Below are 26,109 nucleotides of genomic sequence, written 5' to 3' on the forward strand. Positions count from 1 at the left end.
TTTTAGGAGCAAATATATAAAGTGACTCAAAACATAAAATATACAAAAGTGGGATTAAGGCGCCAGTTATAGCTATCATTGGTTTTCATCATTGAAAATAAACATTGGAATTTTTTGACAGGTCGTTTAAAGCTATCATAAAAAATGTGTATCATTGAAAAAAATGTTCTCACCGAAAATCTTTCATTGAAAGAAATCTGTCATTGGAATTGTGTGAAATTGGAACACAAATCAGTGGAACGATTCGTTTCATTTTTGAACATAAACGTAACAGCTGTTCAGGAAAAATATTTTCCGTCCGGAAAATAGAAAAATACGTTTTTAGAGTAAAACAAATGTTCAATGTTCGTCAAATATCAAATCAAAACATTTTTCGGTTCACTTTCAATGATAGCTATAACTGGCACCTAAATCCGAAAAAGAAAACATTTTTATATGAATTTGCGGTATTTTCTCGTCTTGGTATTTAAACCTGTTCTATTGAGAACTCTTCCTAACTTCAAATGCATAGTTTCTTTTTCAAAAAAGTACTTGACATAAGAAATGTATGTATTGAATTTATATTTTTCTGAAAATACGGAACTAACATGTCAAAAACTTTAAAACAAAAAATGTATTGATTGATTTTACTTATAGCTATAACCAGTCCTTAACCTCCAATCAGGAAATGCTGATTATATTCAATAAATTTGTGTTAAATGACAGAAATTTTCAATGAAACCTATAACCAACCTGTCAAAGAAATTCTAATGATTGGTTTCAATTTGACAGTTTATATTTCTAAGATTCCTGAGAATGTTTTCTAGCGGACTGACAAAGTAGTATAATAAAATATGTACATATAAAGATAACCACAGTTCACTATTCATTCTTACCTAGCAAAAAAATAAGCTTTGCATCTTCTGCCATCCTTTTTAAACTATGAGATAGAAAATCCTAGAGAAATCGAGTCATACAAATTCTTTTCCCAGAAATCAAACAGCAAAATTGAGAACATTTTATGAGGAACTTTGTTTATATTTCGGAGAATACGGAAACGTCTGAGATCTTATAAACATACATTTTTTGCTAAAAATTCCTTTTTCTTCTGTCAAAAAAATATATTAATACTTTTATTGACTTAAGCTTTAATTTTTTACAATTCCAATGACAAATTTTTGCAAGAAAAAAGGAAATATTTTTAATGACAGAAATAAGGTAAACGTAAATACAAAGTTATTTGTGTCGATTATAAATATCGTTAAACTGGTTCCGAGATACATATCTTGAAAACAAAAATCAAAATTGACAATATGTTTATATCAATTACATTATTTAAACAGTTAACTGCGGAGGAAATTAAATGAAAATGTTGACATTCCTGCCAAAATAAAACTGTCGAATCAAATCAATCCGAATCCTCTCAAGACTCAATTATCAAAAATGTGGATCATTTATGTACCTGTTAATTGTAAAAATGTCGATTTTAAAATGTTACATATTCAATTCGAAAATTTGACAGAAGGCTTTATGTATACGTTCTAATTTTTAATTTGGATGAGAGCAAAAATCAAGGGAGAGTACAGACAGAGCTATGGAAATTATTTGAAAACTATATCTTTGAACAAACATTTGTAAGCACGCATTGCTACTCATGTTATTCTACACAAAAACGATTCTGACACTATTTTCGTAAAATTGATAGATTTGGAGAAAAACGATCAAAAATGTACATAGTGTACTGAGTCGAAAAAATTTAGTAAGATCATGTTTTCGGTTAACAAAGAAACAACGTCATCTTGCAAACAATATGTTGTTTGTATTTTGTTTAATAACTTACAAAAAACGTATCTTTTCCCAAAATTAACTGATAACCAGTACAATAATTACCTACAAAATGATATCTTAATAACATTCCAACGTCATAGTTGACGTTATTTATAGCGTTAAAAACTCTTTTTTTTCATCAAAATTGGACTTGGCTTTTACTTTTTTGTGGTATTGAAATACCTTTAGGTTTGTTTTGATAATGCTATTAGCAATTTTTTAAATGTGCGTACGAGTGGTAGCGAAATGATGATACACAGGCCTTACAATAACTGTAACCGATCCATTCCCTTCAAATTTGTTCACAATTGCCGATTGCTTACATAGTTGGACGATTATGTAAACCATAATCTCCTCTTGAAGAACTATAAGTGGTTATGGTAAAATCACCATTTTTGTTTTAACAATTTTTATCCGTTGTGCGATAGTTGAACGATCCGTTTTCGTAAATGTCAGACTTTCAACTGAAAAAAAAATTGATTTAACATCTTAATTTGACAGATGTCGAATTGCACAAACCGCAAAATGGATAACCCGTTACTTGACAACCTCTAAAATTACGCCTATATCATGAATATCGGCAACGCCAAGTGAGCAAACCTCAGATTTTTCTATTGAGTTTAAATTTAACCAAAAATAAGGGGCCAGTTATAAATGAATTTGAATGATAATTTTTCTCTACAAATGTGTTTTTCCATTCAGAACAGCTGATACGTTTATGTTAAAATGCTAAACGAATCATTCCACTGATTTGTGTTCCAATTTCACACAATTCCAATGACAGATATCTGTCAGTATAAATTGTTTGGTGGATTTCAATCAGGAAACTATTTTCAATGACAGACATTTTTAATGATAGCTATAAACGACCTGCCAAAAAATTCCAATGTTTGTTTTCAACTGGCGCATAAATGTTAAATTAAATGTTCAAATACAAAATCAATCAAGACGTTTTATGCTTATGGAAGAAAGTGTACTTAATTAATTTATTTTTCATATCTTAATACTTGGTTTTAGGAAGGGTACACCAATTATTTCTATAAATTTGTCTTAAACGGAATGTTTAAAAAAAAGGTATCTTATGTCGTCTTTGAACGCTTTCGATTTAAGTTCCTTTATTTACATGTATAAAATTCTCCTGTCACAGTGTTAGTTGCCATACTTCTCCGAAACGGCTTAACCAATTTTAATGAAATTTTGCATAAACATTCGGTAGATCTGAGAATAGGTTTTTATCTATTTTGTATATTCCTAAGTGCTATGGATTAATTGCATCAGCATCGTGAACGGTGCAACGCTCTTACAATAGTATTAAGTGACGCTATGTACAATGAAACATTGATTGCTATTGAGGATCTTTGTATTATCATTCCCAACTTACCACTCAGCCATTCCGGTATGCATTCACAGGAATTGAATCGTGAACTACAATATACAATACTGTAGAAATGGCAGTGATTGTTACTTGCAATGTCCCACTAATAAATGAAGAACAAAGAACAATTTATGACCACATCATGCTTGCAGTTTCGATTTTTTTCGCTAGTTCTTGCTAAAATACGATTAAGTAATGGTATCGCATTGGCTCTTGCATCTTCTGGCATTGCGGGAATTTTATTGGATGAAGGGAGAACAGCTCATTCAGTATTCAAATTGCTACTAAATATTGAAAATAACCCAGGTGCGGTGTACAATATAAAAACACAATCATCCAGTACATTGCTGAAACAATGTAAAACTATCATCTAGGATGAATGCACTATGGTACAAAAACACAAGATTAAAAAAAAACGACAGACTATTTGGCGGCACTATTTTTTCTTTTCAGGTGATTTTAGACAAAGAATTCCCGTTATTCCGCATTCAACATACGCTGATGAGATCAACGCGTGCTTAAAATCATGGCCACTGTGGCGTAATGTTGAAAAAGTACTACTAAAAGTAAATATGCGTGTTGAAATGCTTCAAGATCAGTCCGCTGATTCATTCTCAAAACAACTGTTAAATATAGGCGACGAAAATGTTACTACAGATGAAACGGGATGCATACAATTACTGGTAGATTTCTACACGATTATTGATTCACAAGATGTTCTCATTGACCAGATATTTCTAGATGTACAAGTACAGAGACAATATACAAATCATGAATGGCTGGCAGAAAGAACAATTTTAGCAGAAAATAATGTGGATGTCAACGAATTAAATCCAATATATAACATTTGTGATACTACTGAAGCTGTAAATTATCCAACTAATTTTTTTAACTCATTGAATTTACCAGGCATGCCCCTGCATAATTTTCATTTAAAGGTTGGATCTTCGTTAATTTTGCTTGGTAATTTCAACGCACCACGGTTGTGTGTGGTTGATTAAAAATTAATGAAAGCCATAATTCCAAATGGAAAATTCCGAGGTGAAAATATATCAGTATTTCAGTATCGCGAAGCCCACAGATGTGCCAATTCAATTCAAACGCCTTTAATTTCAAATTAGATTGACATTTGCAATGACTATCATATATAGGCTTAAATTTGAGCACTTTATGTTTTTTCACACGGACAGTTACACGTCGCGTGCTCTCGAGTTGACAAATTATCCAGTTTGTTTGTATTGGCGAAAGATGGGATCACAAAAAATATTGTACCCTCTGTTCCATTAAGGGATTGATATTGTTTTTTTGAAGTATTGTCATAATAAGCGATAATAATTATAAAAATTTGTTTGGTGGTTTATTATTTTAATATTTTGTCACTGTTGCTTACAGTGCTCTATAACTCTCCCTCTTATATACCACATTCTTACAAACTAACAATAAGTTTTATATTTCTATTAAAATATTCTCTAGAAATTATTTATATTACAACACAACGTTTCTCGGGTCAGCTAGTGCTTATATGAAAAAAGAGGCTGGGATACGAAACACACTGATATCAAAGTTTGTAGGGTTGGGTTAAAAAAGTTGTTAGTTGAATTTTTCTTAAAAAATTTAAATTTTTTCCAAGTTTTATTATTGTGTTTTTGTTAGGCTTAATTGGAAGCCATAACTTCAAATTTTTGAAAAGATATTTGAGTCCAGAATCAATTTTTACCAACTTTTGTTAAATTTTCTTTTAAATTTTAATTTTTTGTAAAAAAAACACTGTTAATTCGATTTTTTTAAACAGTATTTTTTTTAGTTGGAAGCCAATATCTCAAAGTTTTGATATTTGAGTCGGAAATCAATTTTTACGAACTTTTATTACTTTTTTGTTTAGATTTTTATTTCTTGTAAAAAAAATGATTTTTTTGATTTTTTCTTAAAATTTGATTTTTCTTAAAATTTGTCCAAATGGTTAAAACAATATTTCTTATAAGTTAAAATTAGTTGGAAACCATAGTCTTCAGTTTTTGAAAAGATATTTGCGTCGAAATTCAATTTTTAATGTAATGTTTTTTTAGGTTTTTATTTTTTATAAAAAAACTGTCAATTCGATTTTTCTCAAAACCTTACCAGATGTTAAAAACGTTATTTTTCGTTGCACAAAATTTTTGAGGCACCTTATTTTTTTTATTTATACAAAAATCGTTAATTGGATTATTTTCAAAAAATATACTTCTTTGGTATCACGTTACAATATACTATATATAATTTAATTCATGTCTTTAGCGTTTTTGGTTCATGAGATATTTAGGGTTAACCAACACATTTACCTTATTTTTAAACTGCTATGGTAAAAAAAAAACCCAAGCAATTTTCTTGAGAGACCTTTCTGCATCTTTCTGCACTATTATCTGTATTACAAAATGTATTTGAAGTTGATATGTCTTCTGGTTCTTGAGCTATGGGCAACGAAAAAAACGTCGCCAACGTCAATTTGACAAATCGGACCCATTACAATAACTTCCTGGGGAAAGTTAGAAAAACAGGTCTTATCGACTTAATAAACAAATTAAAAATAAAACAAATAAAACAGATTTTCTATTTTCATTAGCTTTATTTAGAAATCTAAAATCATTTAAAATGTTTCTCATTGCAATTACAATTTTTCTTTGTTCACTATAATAATAATCATAAGTAGTTAATTTATGATTCATATTGACAATAATAATAATAATAGTAATATAATTTTGTTTTTAAAAAAAGTTCTAAACATTTTTGTTAAAGTTTAAACGTATTTTTAATTCTTGAATAGTCCAATATAATCATTTTGAGTAGATTAGAATTTAAGGTAGTAAATCAAAGCTTTTTAAGGGCTATGATTTTCTACAATCTCACTATAACAAAGAACATTTCAAGAATTTTGAAATTACATTTACAAAATAAGGATAATTTTTGTCTAGACTAAAATTCCAAGAAAGTTCTTCAAGATCAGCATTTTTCTTCTTTTTTTAATATATCTGTTTATCCTTTTGTATCCATAGTTCTATATAATATTTTTAATATTTTGTCTATATAATTGTTTACTTTTATTCGCTTTAGGATGCTACGATTCAGTATATAATTTTTGTTTGTTAATAATATTGAAAGATTAAAAAAATGACTGCGTGTAAAGAGTGTTTAGTTGGATAAAATGGTTTTTTGTTGCAATTATAGGATAATTCTGAGCTTAACAGTCTGTTTCTTTGAAAGAATCCGGTGATATTTTGTAAGAGTACATAGTGTAATGTATGTAATGTTTAGGCGCTTCTTAAAGGTGAGCTATAGTTAAGCAAAAATGTGTTGTGTTGTTGTTTGTCCTACATTTCCAAACTAAATTATAGTGTATTTTTTTTTGCGAAATTCTTACAAGTTTTGTTTAATTAAGTGTGATTATGGACATGCGAATAATCTTTAGTTTAACCTCTACTGACTGACCATATAGATACTTTTAAAAACTCTGAAAGCAATACAGTAAGGAGGAGGAGGGGGTGTATTATTTTATATATCGTCCTTAAATAAACCGTGAAAAGAAGATTAAACAAATGAAAAGGGTTTAAATAAAAAATGTGTGTGTTTTTTTGGTATTTTTATCTGATTTTTACTAATATTCTAGTATACTAAACGAAAAACAAATTTGACAAATGCATTTAAGATCTTTTTAATTGAATTTGTGAATGAAAACGTGTTCACTATTATATCCTCTACGAAATGATGATTGGCGGTTTTCAGTGTCAATTAATTATCCGCTGACATTGAGTTGATGTCATTATTGATAGCTAGTACTTGCTTGATGAAATCTTGATCTGTAACGGCTTCAGCTAAAGATGTGCAAAGTTCAAGAAGATCAGAATAGATCATATTCAACTGTGGTGCTAATTTCTCCAAATGCAACAAAACATGTTCTGGAATCTATAAATTAGATAAAATTTGACCATTAATTGATGATACAAAAAAAAACTCAATTTCAAAACATACCTTAGTTGAATTCTTGAAGACGTTAAACATAAATTTAACTTTGATACGTTGATCATTTGGCCCATCGTAGAACATTGTAAACTGGGCTTCGTTGGCATTTGACATTATTGGCAAATATATTCCAGCAAGAACTCTACCCTTGGCGTCACGAGCCAACAATGAACGGAAATTGTAGACTAAGTTCCTCCTTACTGTCACATCGATGGCTGTCAAATATGGATGCTCAACATAGACCAAAGATGTCTTGTAGGTCTGCTGATTGTTACGTGTTTCTCGTTCCATCCAATCAATATATTTGTTGCTGTGCATGCTGAAGTTATAGCAATACTCACGCTGACAATGCTGTTCAGTGGATTGTGTGAACCATCCTGAAATACAAAAAAGTTCATATTCAGTATAAGAGAATTTCAGAAATTGTTATCATTGTCTTACCTGTATGAGGATACATTTGATCATCCATCACTGTGACTGCGCGAGCAACATGGTAACCGGGATCTAAAATCATTATACCTTGACGGCCTCCAATTGATATACGCATAGCCACCATGGCATGTTCTTTCTCCACATTGGATTCTGGTGAGTTTAGGCCACACTCTTCGCTGGTTTCAATGTAATCCCTCAAAGCTGCAACATCCTCCTCACAAGATACAATGTACATGTACTTAGCCAAAATTGGGAAGATTTCTATAATTCTTGTCATGATCTCCATGGCCAAGCTCACGCACATGTGATGGCGACGATTTATTGGCACATCATAGAACTGGAAAAATGACTTCAGATCTGATCGTCGGGTCTTTTTGAAGGCCTTAAAGAAGTCTACAAATAGATGAACTGTATCGTAGTGTGTTTCCTCAAGCAAATGATGGAGTTTTGCTTCAATCAATGCATTTAAATCCTCATACTGCCAAACGTTGTCGAAATTCAAAGTTGGCTTAATTTCTGACGACCAGTCTGGCAATGGCAATGGATGTTCCAATGGCCACACTCCATTGCTTTGATTGAAAGCATTTAAATTGTAACTATCATCGGCAGCCCACCATTTTTCTTTCTCTTGGTTGTTTTGTTGTTGTTTTGGCTGCTGCTCTTCGAGGAGTTTAATGATGCTACGGCATCTATCTGCATCGCCGCACCATGACGCTCCATTAGATGTCACATTATCAATGATTTTATTGTTATTGTTTGATGTTTGCCCGGATGCTGCACCACAAATATCTTGATTGGAAATCTTTTGAACATCTGCCTCGTCATCTTCATCTTCGTCTTCGTCATCTTCATCATCATCATAATCATTATCATCATAATCGTTGTCCACGATTGGTTGACCATTATGGACAAATGTCCTAATTTGATCCCGTGATAGATTACATGTTGTCTCTGGATCGGTGATAATCGATTTAGTTGTGGCTGTAGTCAATCCAATTGATCCGACAACCGATCCATTAATATGTTGTCCCAAGCTGGCTTCGGCGAGTCAACTTGGCCATTCGGCGCCCCAACGTCCAACCGTCGGCACATAGCCCCTTTCGCAATCATTTAATGTAGCGTCTAAATTAATTTTGGTTGTTCTTAATGAAGGAATTAGTGGAGAAGGTTTAGCAGAGGCAGCGGTAAATGCTTGATGGGCAAAACCGTTGCTTGAGTTTAGACCAATCCGGCCCTGTGTTCCTTTGAACAGGTCCGGCTCGTCTCCTAGTATCGATGAGTTTTTAGACCGCTCTGTAAAAAACAAAAATAATAATTCATAAGTATCTTTGTTTAAATGTACAATATTAATTAGTTATAAACTAACTCTAAAAGTCTAAATTATACATAATTGTCGTATTAACTAAAACTAAAGCCTCAACTATAATAGACTTAACCGAGCTTAAGACAGCTTAAGGGAACGAACCAATACGCAGCCTTAAGACCCAACTATAATAGACTTTACCGAGCTTAAGCCAGCTTAAGGGAACGAACCAATACGAAGCCTTAAGGCCAAACTATAATAGACTTAACCGGACTTAAGCCAGCTTAAGGTAACGAACCAATACGCAGCCGTAAGGCCCAACTATAATAGGCATAAGCTAGCATATGCACGCATAATTAAACGTGCGAATACAAAGAATCTCAATACGAGTGAACATAATGGAGTCTAGATCCGTTTCGTTCAATTTTTCTCAGTTTCGTTAACTTAAGCAAACTTAAGCAAGAGCGATCCCAGTCGCTAGCCGCATAAGTAAAATCTGACATGTAGATACGTGAGCAAAATTGCATTATGGCTATCCGCAGTAATTTCACAAACTTAAGTGAGTTTTCGTTGGGTTTTTGACATAAGCTTATGTTTGCTTATGCCTATTATAGTTGGGCCTTTATATGTCACCAACCATAATAGACGTTCTGGTTCGAGCTTAAGCAAATGTCAAATTTGAAACTCATTTCGTTTGACATTTGCTTAAGTTACTTGAATCCATTATGGTTACTTTTTGTTTTGCCGATAACTTCTGATAACTTAATCTTCGTTCGGTTTTGACATTAGCTTACTTTGGGTTAAGTCTATTATAGTTGGGCTTTTAGTCTCACGGCCCTATCCATCAAAAATATAGTTCACATATTTCAATTCAATTTCATACAAATCGCTTTAGCTGCATAAGCGTTTAAAAAAGTAAACCGAGACAAATAAAAACCTGCAGAATGTTCAAATAATTACACAGAAAAAAAAAACAAGCTGATATTTAAAAACTTCAACCTCTGTACACGTGCCTGACAAGCTATCAAATCAAATTGCAAATTCAACAATAAATTTAATTTTATTGAGATTAAAAAAGTTATTTCAGCTCAACAAATAAAATTGATTACAAATATTTGAAAAGTTAATTAACTATTGATATTTTAAGCGTGTGTTGGAAAAACTCTGAAAATATTTTATTGTTAATTAACAATCCAAACAAGTACCAGGAAAATATTTGAAACATATAATAATATAAGCGGCCTAATTCGTTTACTCATCCCTATCCGGGCGCCATTTGATTTCAATAAATGATTAAAAAAAGTAACTAATGTTTATTGGAAAATTGAAATATTTTGTTTACAAAAACATATTCTATTTCTTGTTTTCGAGTTCAAATAAGAAATTCAGTACATACAAAATAATGAAGTGAGTAATAAAGAAAACACGGAATATTACGGTATTTTCCATCACGCGTCTCGCCTCTTTAATGACGCAATTGTATAAATAAGGGTACATTGTTATTACTCATATGTATATTTATATGAATTCATAAGAATTTGATGTTTTTCTAACAATATGCTTATTTTCTTTTTGTAAACGTGATGTTTTATTTGGTAGTTTTATATCAAAGTATTTAATGGTTTTATCAATTGTTCGAAGTTCACATTGTGTTTGGCATGTGGTATCAATAAGATTGGCATGTGTTTGGATTGTTTGTCACGTTTTTGACGCATGATTTTCTCAATCAGTATTATATATGTACATATGTATTTTCATAGTTAAAGATACATAGGTAGGTGGTATTGATGTCATAAATATCAAATTAAAGGTTGTGGTTGCCTTGGACTTATACATTTGTGTGTAGGTACACGCCTTGATTTATAGATATTTATTTCTAATCATTAACAATTAATACTAAAAATATTGAAACAAGAGATAAACAATAATATTTGTCGCCTAAAAATCAGATAACTTATCAAATTATTTTTATAGAATTTCCGTTGCCAGCTGCAAATATTGAAAAATGTATAAACAAAAACAAAAGTAGACCTGACTCATTTTCAAAAATGTTTATCTAAGAGCAATTTTCTTGAACAAAATATTTGTTCAATTGGCAAAAATTTGGCCCATGTAAACACGCCTTGGGTTTTTATGAAATCAGTAATGGCTGAATCACAAACACGCTTCAGTTTACCTGACGTTTACGAGTTCAGCCATAGAATTCAATGCATGCTATCACAATGGAGCATCGACCTCACGTTTCGTTTGACAATCATAAGTAAAAGAACGTAATGTAACGTAGTGTGACTCCAAAGGGAAGCTCTAGTTCAATTATCTCAACATTTGCTTTGTCTGACAGCTCAACAGCTGTACAAAATGTCAATAAACTTTGGAGGAATAAAGTAATAGAAATGTCATTCAAAGCAACCTCGAAAATATGAAACATTTTCGATTTGATAACTCTAAAATATCTTTCGTGTTTTTAAATTCAATAAAAAAATAAGTATTTAAATACTAAACGATTTATTTCATTCAGAATTCGTGTGGTTTACCAAGCATATGATTGTGAAACTTCAAAATCATTATCCACTAACTTTGTAGCCAAATTTTTTACACTACGTCGGAGGTGAAATTTCAATTACTTTTGTACTTAGATTTAGCCAATCAGAATCCATTGACTACGTAGCCACTAGCTTTGTCAATGCGACCAAAATACCAGCCTAATTCATTAAGTGTTGGCTACATCTCATACAGTGGCGACAAAAAAATAGCACAGTTATGTTAAAAATTCTCTCTAGGGCATTAACAGAAAGAGCAGTTATCAATGCCAATACAGTAAGAGGTTTTTTGCTATGTACTTTTAATGTAAAGTAACGGTAAAACAGTTATGTACAAATAATTTTATAAACAAAGCCAAATGGAAGTCGAATGGTACCAAGGTGCAATCAAGCTAAGTCAATTTAAATAGCACACATTGTTTTCGTTGCAAATTAAGTAAAGTTTTCAGACATAATCTTACTTTTTAAAATTTAAGTGATAAAGTTCAGAATTTGTTTATAAATTTTTTGGTAGGTTCTTCAATTTGAGTTCATAAATTATAGTATGATACGTGGCAAACACTCAACAGAAGCCTTCAGGCTACGAGTTCTTGATTTTAAGAAAGAAGGACATATAAAATCGAAGGAAGAAGGTAATTAATGCTCTTAACTATTCCGAGAAGAACGGAGTTTTCATAATAAAATTCGCAAAAATTGAAAAAAATCATTAACGTGAAAAAAAAATGGTTTTGAAGAATTGCAACAAAAAAATATAGCGCAATCTCTCTCGTCCACTGCAGTTTGCAAAGGAGCATATTTCAAAAGATCCAAATTGTTGGAGAAATATCTTATGGAGCGATGAGTCCAAAGTCAATCGCGGAATCAACCAGGAATGTGACCCTAAATAAACCATAAGGAGTGTTAACCATGGTAGGGGTAGCATTTTTGTTTGGGGATGTTTTTCTTGGCATGGTGTGGGGCCACAGATTAAATACAAGGAAATCCTAAGGGATTTGACTACGATTGAGGTAGTTAAGGACTTCGTCTACCTAGGCTCCGCAGTCAACGCAGAAAACAACACCAGCGCTGAGATCAAACGCAGAATAATTCTTGCTAACCGCTGTTTCTTTGGACTAAGAAAGTAATTGAGTGGTAAAGTCCTCTCTCGAGGGACCAAAGTGTTCCTATATAAGACCCTCATCATCCCCGCCCTGCTATACGGTAAAGTAGCATGGACTATGACAAAAGCGGATGAAAACACCTTGGGTCGCTTCGAGAGAAAAGTTCTTCGTTTGATTTACGGTCCCGTATGCATCGAGGGGGAGTGGAGGAGAAGGAGTAACGACGAGCTGTACGGGCTGTACAGCGACGTAGACTTAGCCAGAAGGGTAAAGTCCAACGACTACGATGGCTGGGTCACGTAGAGCGCATGGAAACCAATGCTCCGGCCCGGAAAGTCTTCGAATCCACACCCACAGTACATCGCAGTAGAGGAAGACCGCGGATCAGGTGGCGCGCACATGTGAAAAGTGACCTCACCCCACTTGGAGCGCGAAACTGGAGACATCTAGCTAGGGACCGAGATAGATGGAAAAGTTTGTTGGGTGAGGCCCTAGTTCACACAGGACTGTAGCGCCACCCTAAGTAAGCAAGTATCTTAAGGGATACAATGCTACCGTATGCTGATGAGGAAATGCCCTTGAAGTGGACATTTCAACAGGATAACAATCCTAAACATACGGCTAAGTCTATTAAGCAATGGCTATCTGCCCAAAAAATCAGTGCTATGGAATGGCCAGCCCAGTCTCCAGAGCTCAATCTTATTGAGAACTTATGGAGTGACGTGGAAAAAGCGATAAAAATATCTGATTTTTCAAATGTGGACAAACTTTGGCAGGAAGCTCAACGAGCTTGGTACTCAGTGCCTTTTGAACGATGCCGGAGTCTTGTTTTATCTATGAATCGCGCGCCGCCGGTGGCCGTGATTAAAAATAAGGCTTACCCAACCAAATACTAGGTATTTTCTTTTAATTGTGTGGAAATGTTTGTAATTTTGTTTCGTTATTTATGATATGTGCTATTTATTTTGTTCTAGAAAATTTTAAACTGTTTTAATGATACATTTTAATACACTTTATTTTTTTTTAATAAATCAAATATATCTTTGTTCTTATTTCCTCATTAATAAACAGATGTTTGAAGTTAAGAAAGTGCGAAAAACTTTCATTAAACAGATCTTATATGTGCTATTTATTTTGTCGCCACTGTACTTTAAAATTGTATTAATTGAACATTCTTTTTAAAATCGATAACAAAATGTATCGTCGTGTGTAAATTCCCACTTTCGTGAAGTAAAAACAGTTAATTGATGACAAATCTGTTTTGATGCATCAAATTCAAATGTCTAAGAAAAATGTGACTAATAAATCTCAATTGCTTCTAGACCTATGCGTTTTTTATTAAAAAAATTAACTATACAAACCATACGAACTTGAATAGCATGGAAATTGTATTATAACGCATATCACGTATAGTGACTTTTAGGTGTTTTTGTAATATGACCGGATGTGGATAGAGGCAGGCACCTACCTACTTATCTCGAAAAGAAATACGAGTAATTTCACAACAACAAAAACCAAGTCCATTATGACTGAAGTTTACTTTATCTGATGAGTAAACATGTTTTCTTTGTTTAAAATTTTAAGCAAACAAAAACACAAAACAAAAATGTTTACCTATCATAAAATGAAGCAAATTTGAGGCAACAACAAATGATCTAAATACCTCAGTGAAATATTGCGGTCATATACCTACTTATAAACAATGAACATGTACTGTACATACGTATGTACCTATGTACAGTATGTACTCTGTTTTATGTGCACAATACAGAAAGTATCTATTTAAGCAACAATAATTGCTTGATACGCCATTTTGCTTGCTTATTTTACCGTCAGACATCGTCGTCACTATAATTATTTTGAAGGTAACTACATACCTCAAACTTTCCCTACTACGCCCTTTCCTCTTATATGTACTTGTTACATACACAAATATACAAATCAAGATCAACTTAAGTATAGATAGATTTATTTTTAAGTGAAATCAAAAAATAATTAAAATAAAATTCACTTACCCATACAATGGCCAAGGCCCCGATATCCAAAATTCTGGTCTCTTCTATTGCAACGGGTTGACGAATTTCCTTTTATTCTATCCAAATTATTCTGATCCGTTTTTTGGTTTAATTAAATTGAAATATTAAAAAAATGCTCTTTTTTTCAGAGCAAATCTGGTTTCCTTGATCCAAACAAGGAAAAAAAAATTAAAAATTTACGAAACTGTTCACAAACGAATTTAATTTATCAATTCGCTCTAAATGCGGCGAATTCACTTTTTCTATAGATTTTATTTTATTTCTGTCACGTAGACGATCCTAACGGATCCAAAGATATTAACCGACTGAATAAGTCTCTATGTAGAAATGATCGTACCCCGTCCGCTATATATACCTGCTATGCTACACAAAAGCTGGGCTCTCATAAAATAGTATTGACGTAGTGGATTCACGTGTATTATATAGTACTATACAACGTTAACTTTAATGCATGGGACCGGGACTGCACGGCGCATAGAAAGATAGATATTCAGTAGTGTATAAAAATGTGTTTTGACGCTTTTTATTGTTGTTGTTTTAAGATTATTTCGTAAAAAAAAAGTATCTAACGTATAGGAACACTCACGAGCACGACTCACTGGTGTGTTTGTCTATGTATATATTTCACTTCACACTCTTTTTTTCTCTAGAAACAGCTGATTAAATCACTTGTGTGAGTTATTTAAATTAATTATATTTGTTATTACGAGGGATTTTTTTTGTTTTCTCTTGGGTTGCACTTATTTGCCAAGTATGCAATTTTATTTATTTCAAAAAATTCTATTCCGAAAATATAATGTTAATCGAAATAAAAACAAAAATAAAATCAATCACACTGCACTTTTGCTTTTCACGAAGAAAAAGGAAGCGCTGTCTGCTGCTTTCACAGTACTAACTTTTGTGTTGTGATCTGAAAATTTTAAAAAAGAAATACAAATTAGTCAGGTATCAAGATAAGATCGTTTTTAATGTTAAATACTTTGGTAATTATTGCGTTTTATGATTGGGTGTTAAAGTTCAAAGTATAACGTTCAAAAAATTATACCTGTTTCAATACCTTCTTAGGAAAAAAGTGTCAAAAATTGAAGCAGGTTGTATTTTCAGAAACAACGGTTTTATGGAATTTAAAATTTAGATTTAGGATTTATTTCTTAAATTCATTAGACATTAGATTAGACGCTTATCCAACTGACAAATGACATAAAAGAAAAAAGAGGCTTGGATGCGACCCACACTGATAACTTCTCATCCCATCTGTCTATTTGTCTTGCTTAAAAGTTTGTATATTTTCGTGTTGGGTTAAAAATGTTGTCAGTTGAATTATTCTTAAACATTTTTAAATTACCAACAATATTTTTCATATAAAGAAATAGTTTAGTTTGAAAATCTAGTTTTGATAAATAGATTTTTATTCGAAAACATTTAATTTTTAATTTTTAAAAGCTTTTTGAGTCGTAAGTAAATTTTTACCAAGTTTTAGTATTGTTTTTTTTTTAGGTTTTTATTTTTTGTAAAAAGAAATACAAATTAGATTTTCCACACAATTTTACTGAGTGTTGATAAAAATATTTTTTAATAGATAAAAGTAGTTCAAAGCCACAATCTCAAAGTTTTGAAAAGATATTTTAGCCGAAAATCAATTTTTAATAACATTTGTCAATTCGATTTTTCTCAAAATTTCACCAGGTGTTAGAAACTTTATTTGTAAAATTTTCGAGGTGACAAATTTTGTTTTTCAGTTTTTTGATTTATACAAAAAACCATTATTGGATTTTTTTCAAAAATTACATCTGTTTGGTATCACGTTACAATATATAATATAAAATTTAGTTCAAGGGTGGTATGCGAAATGCTCTGTCTCTGTCTCATGAGATTGAGCTCGAGATTGTGAGATAGAGCATTTGCAATGTCCCCTATTACACGTTGACTCATGACTCACGACTCACTTTTGACTTTTCTTTTAAATTTGTATTCGTTGAAGCAAGCGCTATTACATGTTGACTTGTGCCCCATGCCTCAAATTTGACAATTATTGTTTGTTTTGTTTTGAATGCTCCTTCTCGTTGGCTTTAATTTTTCGATAGTTTTTGAAGTTGAGTAAAATGTATAAAACAAAATAAACAGGATTTTGGAAATGGATTCCGAAAATTTGTTGAAGCTGTTTAATATACACACTTTTCTGGTTTTCAAACAAATTGGATGTTGTTTATCCCAGCATCAAGAAAATCGAATGAAAAAGAACAGCATAAAACGAATATGAGAAAAAAGAAACGTCAAAATGAGTCTACTAAAAATTTGCCCGAGACTCACCGGACATTTTTTTGCATCTCATTTTCTCATACTTTCTTTCTTTTTCGCACTCATGTGAGTTGTGAGTCGTGACTCGTGAGGCATCGTGTAATAGCAGACAATGAGACAAAGCTCAATTCGGTATGCAAGAGCTTTGTCTCATCTCACTATCTCAGTCTCAAAATGTCTTCTTCAAGTGAAAGTAGTGTTTGTGATAAATCTTCAAAAAAAAAAACGATGATACATATTTTTTTTTGTGAATTTTATTAAAAGAAATACAGTTCTTTTGACAAAAAGTCAAACTCCTGACCTAAAAAATATTAAAATAAATCAAATTTAAAAAAAAATAGAAATATCAAAATAAGAATAAAAGAAAAATGTGATCGCAATAAAACGGGAAAAAGAAAAAAACTTAAGTCATAGGAAAAGGATTTATGGGATTTATTCAATGGTGGGTCTGAAAATCCGAATCAGGTGCTAAATAGGCTCGACGGTAAAATACAATTGTTTTTTATAATAATTGTTTGATTTTTCATTATGAATATTTTATTACAGGAGCAGAAAGTGTAGCCATAAGCAGAGACGAATCCTCTAATTGCGTTTCAAATGCAACGAAAATTTTGAAGGATTCGTCACGGAAAAGAAGACATTCTAATAAAGATTCTCGAATCATGTACCGACCATGGCCAAGAGATGTCAACACTCGTAAACAGTTCTGCTCCGTTGCAGGTCGCTTGAACATTTATTGAATGAAAACCTAACATATTAAAGAGAATTATTAATTATATTTTTGAGAACACTCAAGCTTTGTGTTATCTACCTTTTCTATTTACAAATTCATCACCGTGACGGATAGGCTTTTTAATGCGCACGTGAGTGCAATCAATTGCTCCAATGCAGGATGGGAATTGATACTTATTTAGCCAAATTACTTTTTCGGCATCCGTCTGCTCCAACGTATTTGGAAATTTAATCCAATCCTCTTTTTTGCTTACAATTTTTTCACCAACTTCGATGATGATCCTAGATACCGAACTTTGGTCGATTCCGAAATCTTCGGCAATTCCGCTTTGGAAACGAGGATCAGCAATGAATCGTAATAAAACCATCATTCTGGTTTTATTAGATAAACGACCACCCCGAAAAGTATCACTACTTTGAAAAAAATAATCTGTTAAGGCCTCAATTTGAGTTTGGGTAAACCTATACAAAATTTTATAATTTCCTGTTGACTCAACAGGAGCGAAATTCATGTAGTCAGCCATTATTATTCCTGAGACAACTAATTTCCAGTCTCGACATTTTACGAGCTTTGGCTCATTTGGATGAGACAAAGCTTTTTTTCTGCACATCTCAATTGAGATAGATCTATAAAATGAAATCGATTTCATTTTTGTGAGATTTGTTTAAAAACAATTTTGCATACGAAAGCTAGCAAAAGCTCAAAATAATGAGATTTGAGACTGAGACAATGCATTTCGCATACCACCCCAAGTCGTTTTTGGTTCGTAAGATATTTAGGGTCAACCAAAATTTTTAACTTTTTTTTTTAAATTGCTATGGTAAAAAAAACCGCCTACGCAATTTTCTTGATAGCCCTTTCTGCATCTTTCTGCCTTTTTATCTGTATAACAAAATTTATTTGAAGACGATATCTCATCTGGTTCTTGAGCTATGGACAACGAAAAAGAAAATCGCGAACGTACGGACGTACAAACGTTCGAACGTACGTACACACGCACGCATAGATATCTTTCTAAAAAATCTTTTATTTCTACTGTAGAGACCTTGAAACGGCGAGAAATGTCTAAAATTTTAATTTGACAAATTGGACCCATTACAATAACTTCCTATGGGAAGTTAAAAAGGTGCTTCTTTTCTGTACCACCCTGTTAAATTAAAAGTCACATCCGAAACTGTCAGTGAAAGTATTGTATAGAGAAACGACCGAAGCGACAACTGGACACATCAGCAGAGCAAAGCGCACAAAATTCCATGGAAGTAGTGTACGTTTTAAATAAAATGGTGATATAACTTAGGACTATTCCATTTTTATGAATTTTGTGAAATCCACATAAAAAATCAAATTGACAGCATTTGAAAAATTACCACCTACTGGTCGACAATATACGGTTTTGTCTGTTGTATAAACATAAAAATAGAATCTCGACTTTAAAATTTTCTACCACATCAGGTTTTTGAAATAAGCCCTTTTTAAGAATTTTAAAAACAACAAAAAATGAGGTACTTAAAATATCTCTTAACAATACATTGTATGATAATTTTGATAAAGTACAAATCATTCTCTTTTCTGGAAATTTCCATTACTAATGAGTTTTTATTTGAATCTCTTTGAAGTTTCGAGAAAAACTTAAATTTGAAACTTTAACAGTTTTGGCAAAACCCGTTTTCGACTGATATCGAACCTAAAATCGTATTATAAGTGTTTGCCAAGTTTTAAAAATGCTCGTTTTCAACATTATTTTTTTTTAATAAAATAATAAAAAAGAATTGGTTACAAGAACAGAACGTATGTACTTTCAAACAGCTTTGCCTTTTTCTATTTAAAACCATTTTATCTAAAATGGCTAATGGTTTCATTTAGATTTTTTGTAAGAAAAGTGAAATTTTTACAGCTTTTGAAGTTTTTTTTCGAATATGAAATTATATAAATATTTCAGCTGAATACTGAAGAAAAGTTATAGTTTTGAAAACCATCACAGATTTTATTGCAAAAAAGCTATTTTATAAATTTATATAGCCTCAAAAAGCCTATAAAAGTGTTTTTTTTTCGAATTTGAAATGTGCTCAAAACCTGACGTGTTACATCAATTTTGAAGTCGGATTTGAATTCAGGGCGCAAAAACCCATTGGAAAACTTCGATTTTAATGCCAGTAAGAAAACCATTGTAATATTTAAATCTCTTTCATAAAATCTTAACTTTCTGAACGATTTTCTTCTATAGACATAATGGGCAGGATGAGGATCAGACAACATAAGGGACTTCATTTGCAGTCAACTGCGTTCTTTGAATGTATATTTAGACGAAGCAACTAGTTAGATTAGCAAATTTCATAAACTTCAAACCTTTCAAAAACTACCAAAAACCTAATTTTGTAAAAAAAAACTTCTTAGACAAACTACAATTCCATCTTGACCAGAATTTTGTGTTTTAAGGAAATATTCTACTTATTCCTTTTTCAATTTAACAAAAAAACCCTTACATAGTCATTCGATGAAATGAACTCAACGAAATATATAATGCTTGTTCGATAACTCGAAAATGTTATTAAACTTGTTAATTTCTATGGGAAGTTGTGAAAATTTGCAAAAAATTGCTTTTTGCCAAACTTATCAACTAATTTGTGGTGTTTTTCGTTATTTTTACTGTTTTTTTCTTTTTGCCGCTGACGATGTTATTTATGTCCGATATTATTGAAATTATAAAGGCCTTTTTTGACGGTCTGATTTATCTTATAATTATCTCCATAACCATTTTTATCTTATTTTTTTCCGAGTTTTCATTTTCACTTTTTAACAAAACTCAATTAAATATTTTTATTTCAATTTGCTTAGTTAGTACTTGGAAATCAATGGCAGACAATACCTATTTAGCTATTTTTTTTGGCGATACCACTTTGATATCGTCTTACGTGAAGTAAGACTATCGTCAAAATTCTATCGTTTGACGATAATCGTTTTACGGAATTACCCTCCAGCGCCAAGTTTTATTAAAAACTATTTTTAGCTGTCATTTTGACATAAATCTAATTGACTTGATAGTTAGGGATATTTTTCTTGACTAACTTTCCAAAAAAGTTGCAAAACCGCTATCGTTTGACGATAATCGTTTAACGGAATGACCATCCAGCTTTAAGTTAAATTAAAAAATATGATTAGCTGTCATTTTAACATAAGTGGAATTGACTTGATAGTTAGGGAGATTATTCTTGACTAACTTTCCCGTCAACTTTCCAAAAAAGTTGCCTTAATTGGAATTCAATTTTTGGCAGCTGGCCAATCATATACTAGAAACTTGACTTATTTTCAAGTCCCTTATGTTTCCTAAACCTGCCAAATTTTATGTTAATTTTGTGTTTATTTTCTATTGGTAAATTTGGATTTAAATAAACAAGAAATTAATTTTTTAATTCCCAATTGAAAATAGAATTGTTAATGTACATATGTATTATGATTTCGTATACATACATACATTGTACATATACTAATTGAGACACATTTTTAACACCTCATAAGTCAATTATAAGCAATTGTAATATAAAACTGTCATCTTTGACATTTGTGAGGTAAAAACCACCATACACGCTTCAACAATCTATTCTTAAGATTTAACTCGTAAAAGATTGAGAAGAGAAGATTGAAGAGATGAAACAAATATGGTGCTAAAACCGTAGCCGTAGAAACTATTTTTCTGATATCGTTTTGCATTTATAATGGCATACATTTCTCTTTGCAATAAAATACACATTAATTGATTTCTCTTAAGAACTAATCGAATTTTTGGTAATACCAAAATGAAAAATTTTATTGGAAAGCCCAATAAATGAATTAATTTGTTCCATGCTCGATTTCCAACAAAGTAGAAATCAAGTTTTAATCTAAACAAAATAAAAGTTTGACTAGCAAAAGGGCAAATGTCATTGCCCTAAATGTCCACTTTGACGTTTACAAGCAAACGATGTACAGAGCTACACCTATCGCAATTGCAGCAAAACAAAGTAGATGCTACGGGGGTCACCCCTATCTGACGCATCCGTCATCAGCTGATACATAAACATTCAATATTAACATTATGTATGTATGTACAATGTACATACAGTCGTGGTCATACAATTAAACCATCAATATATAGCAGAAGATTTTGTTAAACATGAAGAAACTTAACACAATAATGAATTAATTTATTTATGCAAAATATACATTTTAGTAACTAGAAGTTCAGATGATATTTTATTTTTAAAAAATATTTTTGAAAAACTTATTACAATAATGATATGTTGTTTTAATCGATTTTAGAAGTGGACACGCAATTAAGCAATGAAGTACGTTTATAAATAACTAACCCTATTGAGGACAAGTTTTTTACCTTCTGTGCAGCTATTATTTAGTTGAATATCCTTCCTGTTTTATTACTTCTGTGCATCTTTTTTGCATTGTACCTACAAGCAATGAACACTTGGCAGGAGTTATTTTTGACCACTCTTCTTTAACAATGTTCCAAAGGGAAGCCTTAATCCTAGGTTTTCCAGCTGCAACTGCTTTTTCCAGATTCGGGCTTTGAGCAGGACTCGAATTGAATTTGATTTAAATCAGGATTTAACGACCCGAGAGCAATGCTTCGATGATTTATTTAAATGACTGTACAAAATGTCCTTGTACATTTCTCCCGTCATATTTCCATAAATTTGTACCAATGGACCATCCTGATGATGTAAAATATCCCAAACCATCCATGTTTTACAGTTTTTTTTGTGTATTTCGGGTCCAATTCTTTCAATAGAGGATGCCTCACATACTGTCTTCCGTCACTGCCAAAAACCTTAAACTTGAATTCGACGCTCCACACGACCAAATTCCAAAAATTTTGTCATTTATAAAGGTGTTCTTTAGCAAACCTCATTCTTCGAGCAATATGTTTTTTTGACAGGTGGGGCTTACGTCTAGCGATTCGTCCATTCAATTTTTTTCTTAAAGTCGCCTTCGTGTGGTTCTTCCTGATAATTGTACATCATAGTTCTCCTCCATTTGTTTTCTTAATTGAACGAATGTAAAAAATGGATCAACTTTAGAAAGCCTGTGTCATCGTGGCTTTTTTTGAGGTAGGTTCTCAAAGGCTTGGAGTTTCTTAATATATTGAATTGCGTTCCTAATTTTATCTCTAGCAAAACCAAGTAATTAATTTCATAACATTTTTGTACTTTTTGAAGCATTTGACAATTATTTTTCTTTCACAGGGAGTAGAGGTTTTATTTTTTCCCATAACTGTTATTAATTAAATAATACAACAGTTTTAATACATTTTGATAAAATATCTACCTGGAATAATATAAAGGTACCTGTTTCAAATGTAAAATGTAAAAATGTAAAAAGGAGACCCTCTAAACTGCACCAACTATAGAGGAATCAGCCTACTTAACATCGCCTATAAAATCTCTCTGCCGTAATATGTGAACGGCTAAAGATCATCATCAACAACCTGATAGGTCCTTATCAGTGTGGTTTTAGACCAGGAAAGTCCACAATTGATCAAATATTCACATTACGGCAGATCCTGGAAAAAACCCAAGAACACCAAATCGATACCCACCATCTTTTCATCGATTTCAAGGCCGCATATGACAGCATCTGCAGGGACGAGCTGTATAGAGCCATGTCTAGTTTTGGCAGGATGACCATGGAGAATTCACGCTGCTCCATAAAGGTTGGAAACAACTTAAAAGAACCTTTCGATGTCAAAAAGGTTTTAGACAAGGTGATGCGCCGTCATTTGATTTTTTTAACATCTTGTTTGAAAGAATAGTGCAGAGCTCACACGTCAACACTAGAGGCACTATCTTTCAAAAGTCTATCCAATTACTGGCATATGCTGATGACATTGACATAATCGGAAGAACTCAGCGTGATGTCAATAGGGCTTTTGTGAGGGTTTAACGGTTAATGAGGGCGAAACAAAGTACATGCTGTCGTCTAGAAAGGACTTACAACACCGACGTCTTGGTCACAACGTCACAATCGACAGACGTAACTTTGAGATAGTCAAAGACTTTGTCTACCTAGGCTTTGCTGTAAACGCAGAAAACAACACCAGAGCTGAGATCAAACGTAGAATAACTCTTGCTAACCGCTGTTTCTTTGGACTAAGAAAGTAATTGAGTGGTGAAGTCCTCTCTCGAGGGACCAAAGTGTTGCTATATAAGACCCTTATCATCCCCGTCCTGCTATATTGTGCAGAAGCATGGACTATGATAAAAGCGGATAAAAGCACCTTGGGTCGCTTGGAGAGAAAAGTTCTTCGTGTTATCTACGGTCCCGTATGCATCGAAGGGGAGTGGAGGAGAAGATGGAACGAACTATACGGGCTGTACAGCGACGTAGACTTACCCAGAAGGGAAAAAATCCAACGAATAAGATGGCTGGGTCACGTAGAGCGCATGGAAACCAATGCACCGGCCCGGAAAGTCTTCGAATCCACACCCACTGGACAGCGCAGTAGAGGAAGACCGCGGATAAGGTGGCGCGCACAAGTGGAAGGTGACCTCACCCAACTGGGAGCGCGAAACTTTAGACATCTAGCTAGGGACCGAGCTAGATGGAGAAGTTTGTTGGGTGAGGCCCTAGTTCACAAAGGACTGTAGCGCCCCCTTAAGTAAGTAAGTAAGTTTCAAATGTAATAGCTTAATTATGTGACAACCTGCACTGCGACTTAACAACAAATAAAGCGCTTTGTTTAAAAACAAAACATCTTTGAACCTTAGGTGACATACGGTTTTGAGATAATTTTAGTCGTTAACCATTAAAAAAAAACAGACACAAAGTATTATACGAAAGCTTTATTGAAGAGGCTTAATTGTATGACAACGACTGTATGTTTGTAGGAACGATTGTTTAACATTTTCCACAAATTTCTATTTGATTTTGTTTTGCGTAATTGCTTCCATGTTTAATCAGCTGATTTAGCAGAATTATATGCAAATTCTTCAAATTTATTTTAACGTCGCAATAAAAACACGATCGTATTTTGTGATCTGCAATATCTCGGTAATTTTCCACTCAATCAAACTAAAATACCAACATGAACCATATTTTAGTTTATCTTATCTTTTTGTAAGTAAATCTAAAATTGCAATGTTAATAATTTGTTATTGTTATTGTTTATCGAATATAACAGTATGACTTCAAAGATCACAATAAAGACTCATGCTTAATTCTATGAAAAAGCTGATATCTTCGTACGCACATAAGTCGTTATATTTCATTGATTAATTTTGTATGATTAGGCAAAAAAAGTTGGGGAGTGTGATTTCTTGGAATGGCGATATTTTCAAGTATGAGCCCCTTTTCTATTTTTAAACATGGGCCATAATTATTTTATTTTCTTCTGAACTTCCGATACGTAAATTATTTATCACACTTGCTTGATGGTAAAATTATATGCATTTGTTTACAGTACTTGTTTACATATAGGATTATTGTGTAAGGCCTGATAGAAATAAAAAGTCTCGAGCCAAAATAAATGCGTCGTAAAATTCTGTCACACAAAATAGGCTTTGTTTTATCTATCTTTTGCCACCATTATATTTTTAATGCACATTATGAGAGGCATATAAATACGAACAAATGAAGGCATATTTTATGGTATTTCCACGTAAATAAAAATACATTTTTGTATTGTCATAGCTTGCGACGACGACGTAAATAAAACTTCGAGAACTTATAGTGTCTTACGTGATTGTTTGCATTTATGAATGTTTAGAAAAAGCAGCCTTATTTGCTGCTAAATTTGTTCAAGTATATTTGTGTATTCTGCAATTTGAAGAATGAGAGAAAAAAAACCCACAGAAATTGCAATTTTTTAATTTAGAATTATATGATTTTTTAAAATCGAACAAAACATCAATCGAATCCGACGATAAAATTGGGCTCAAAATGAAAAGGTTTCTAATAAACCAATTAAATGACATTCAAGTTTTGATATACAGTTGTGTTCATAAAAACAGAAGTGCTGGTCACATTTTATTAGATTGTCAATTAATACGTAAATTGACGTAAATTCTTACAAAAAAAATGTACATTACTTACATCTAACGGTCTTTCGTTTTCATATTAGAGACTTTTAGCTTGAAGTTATACTCTACTTTCCCCGGTTAACACCCATTATTTCAAACTCTCTGGATATAGAGTGTTTATAAAAGTAGCAGTGCTTTTGATTTTATAATTAAAAAGTGTTAAAAATTAAAGTAAATGTTTTAATATTTAAAGTTTTAAGTATTTGTAACATACAAGCATATACAAAATGAATAAATATTAGCTCAAAAATAAACAATCGGACACTGCACCGAAGAAGTTCGAAAACTTATTCGAAAACTGCGTTTGAAGGAAAAAACCTACCAATTTATTCAAGACATCCTAGGCTGCTCAGCAAAAATGGTCAGTAACGCCTTAAAATGGCAAAATAAACCGAAAATGCGAGGCACAAAAAGGATGACTACTGAA

The 26,109-nt window shown here is 32.3% G+C and overlaps 1 protein-coding gene across 1 annotated transcript in view; it reads right to left on the bottom strand.

Moving 5' to 3' along the window:
* Nucleotides 1-6,781: 6,781 nt before the first annotated feature.
* LOC129940587 (uncharacterized) overlaps nt 6,782-26,109 on the bottom strand; it is a 35,838-nt gene continuing 16,510 nt past the window's right edge. The window contains 4 exon segments of the mRNA XM_056048970.1: nt 6,782-7,117; nt 7,184-7,551; nt 7,616-8,899; nt 14,565-15,495. Coding sequence (XP_055904945.1) covers nt 6,944-7,117; nt 7,184-7,551; nt 7,616-8,899; nt 14,565-14,568 — 1,830 coding nt within the window. The 5' untranslated portion in view covers nt 14,569-15,495 and the 3' untranslated portion in view covers nt 6,782-6,943.

Source organism: Eupeodes corollae, chromosome 1 (genome assembly GCF_945859685.1).
Source record: "Eupeodes corollae chromosome 1, idEupCoro1.1, whole genome shotgun sequence".
In the NCBI taxonomy this organism is placed as follows: Eukaryota; Metazoa; Arthropoda; class Insecta; order Diptera; family Syrphidae; genus Eupeodes; species Eupeodes corollae.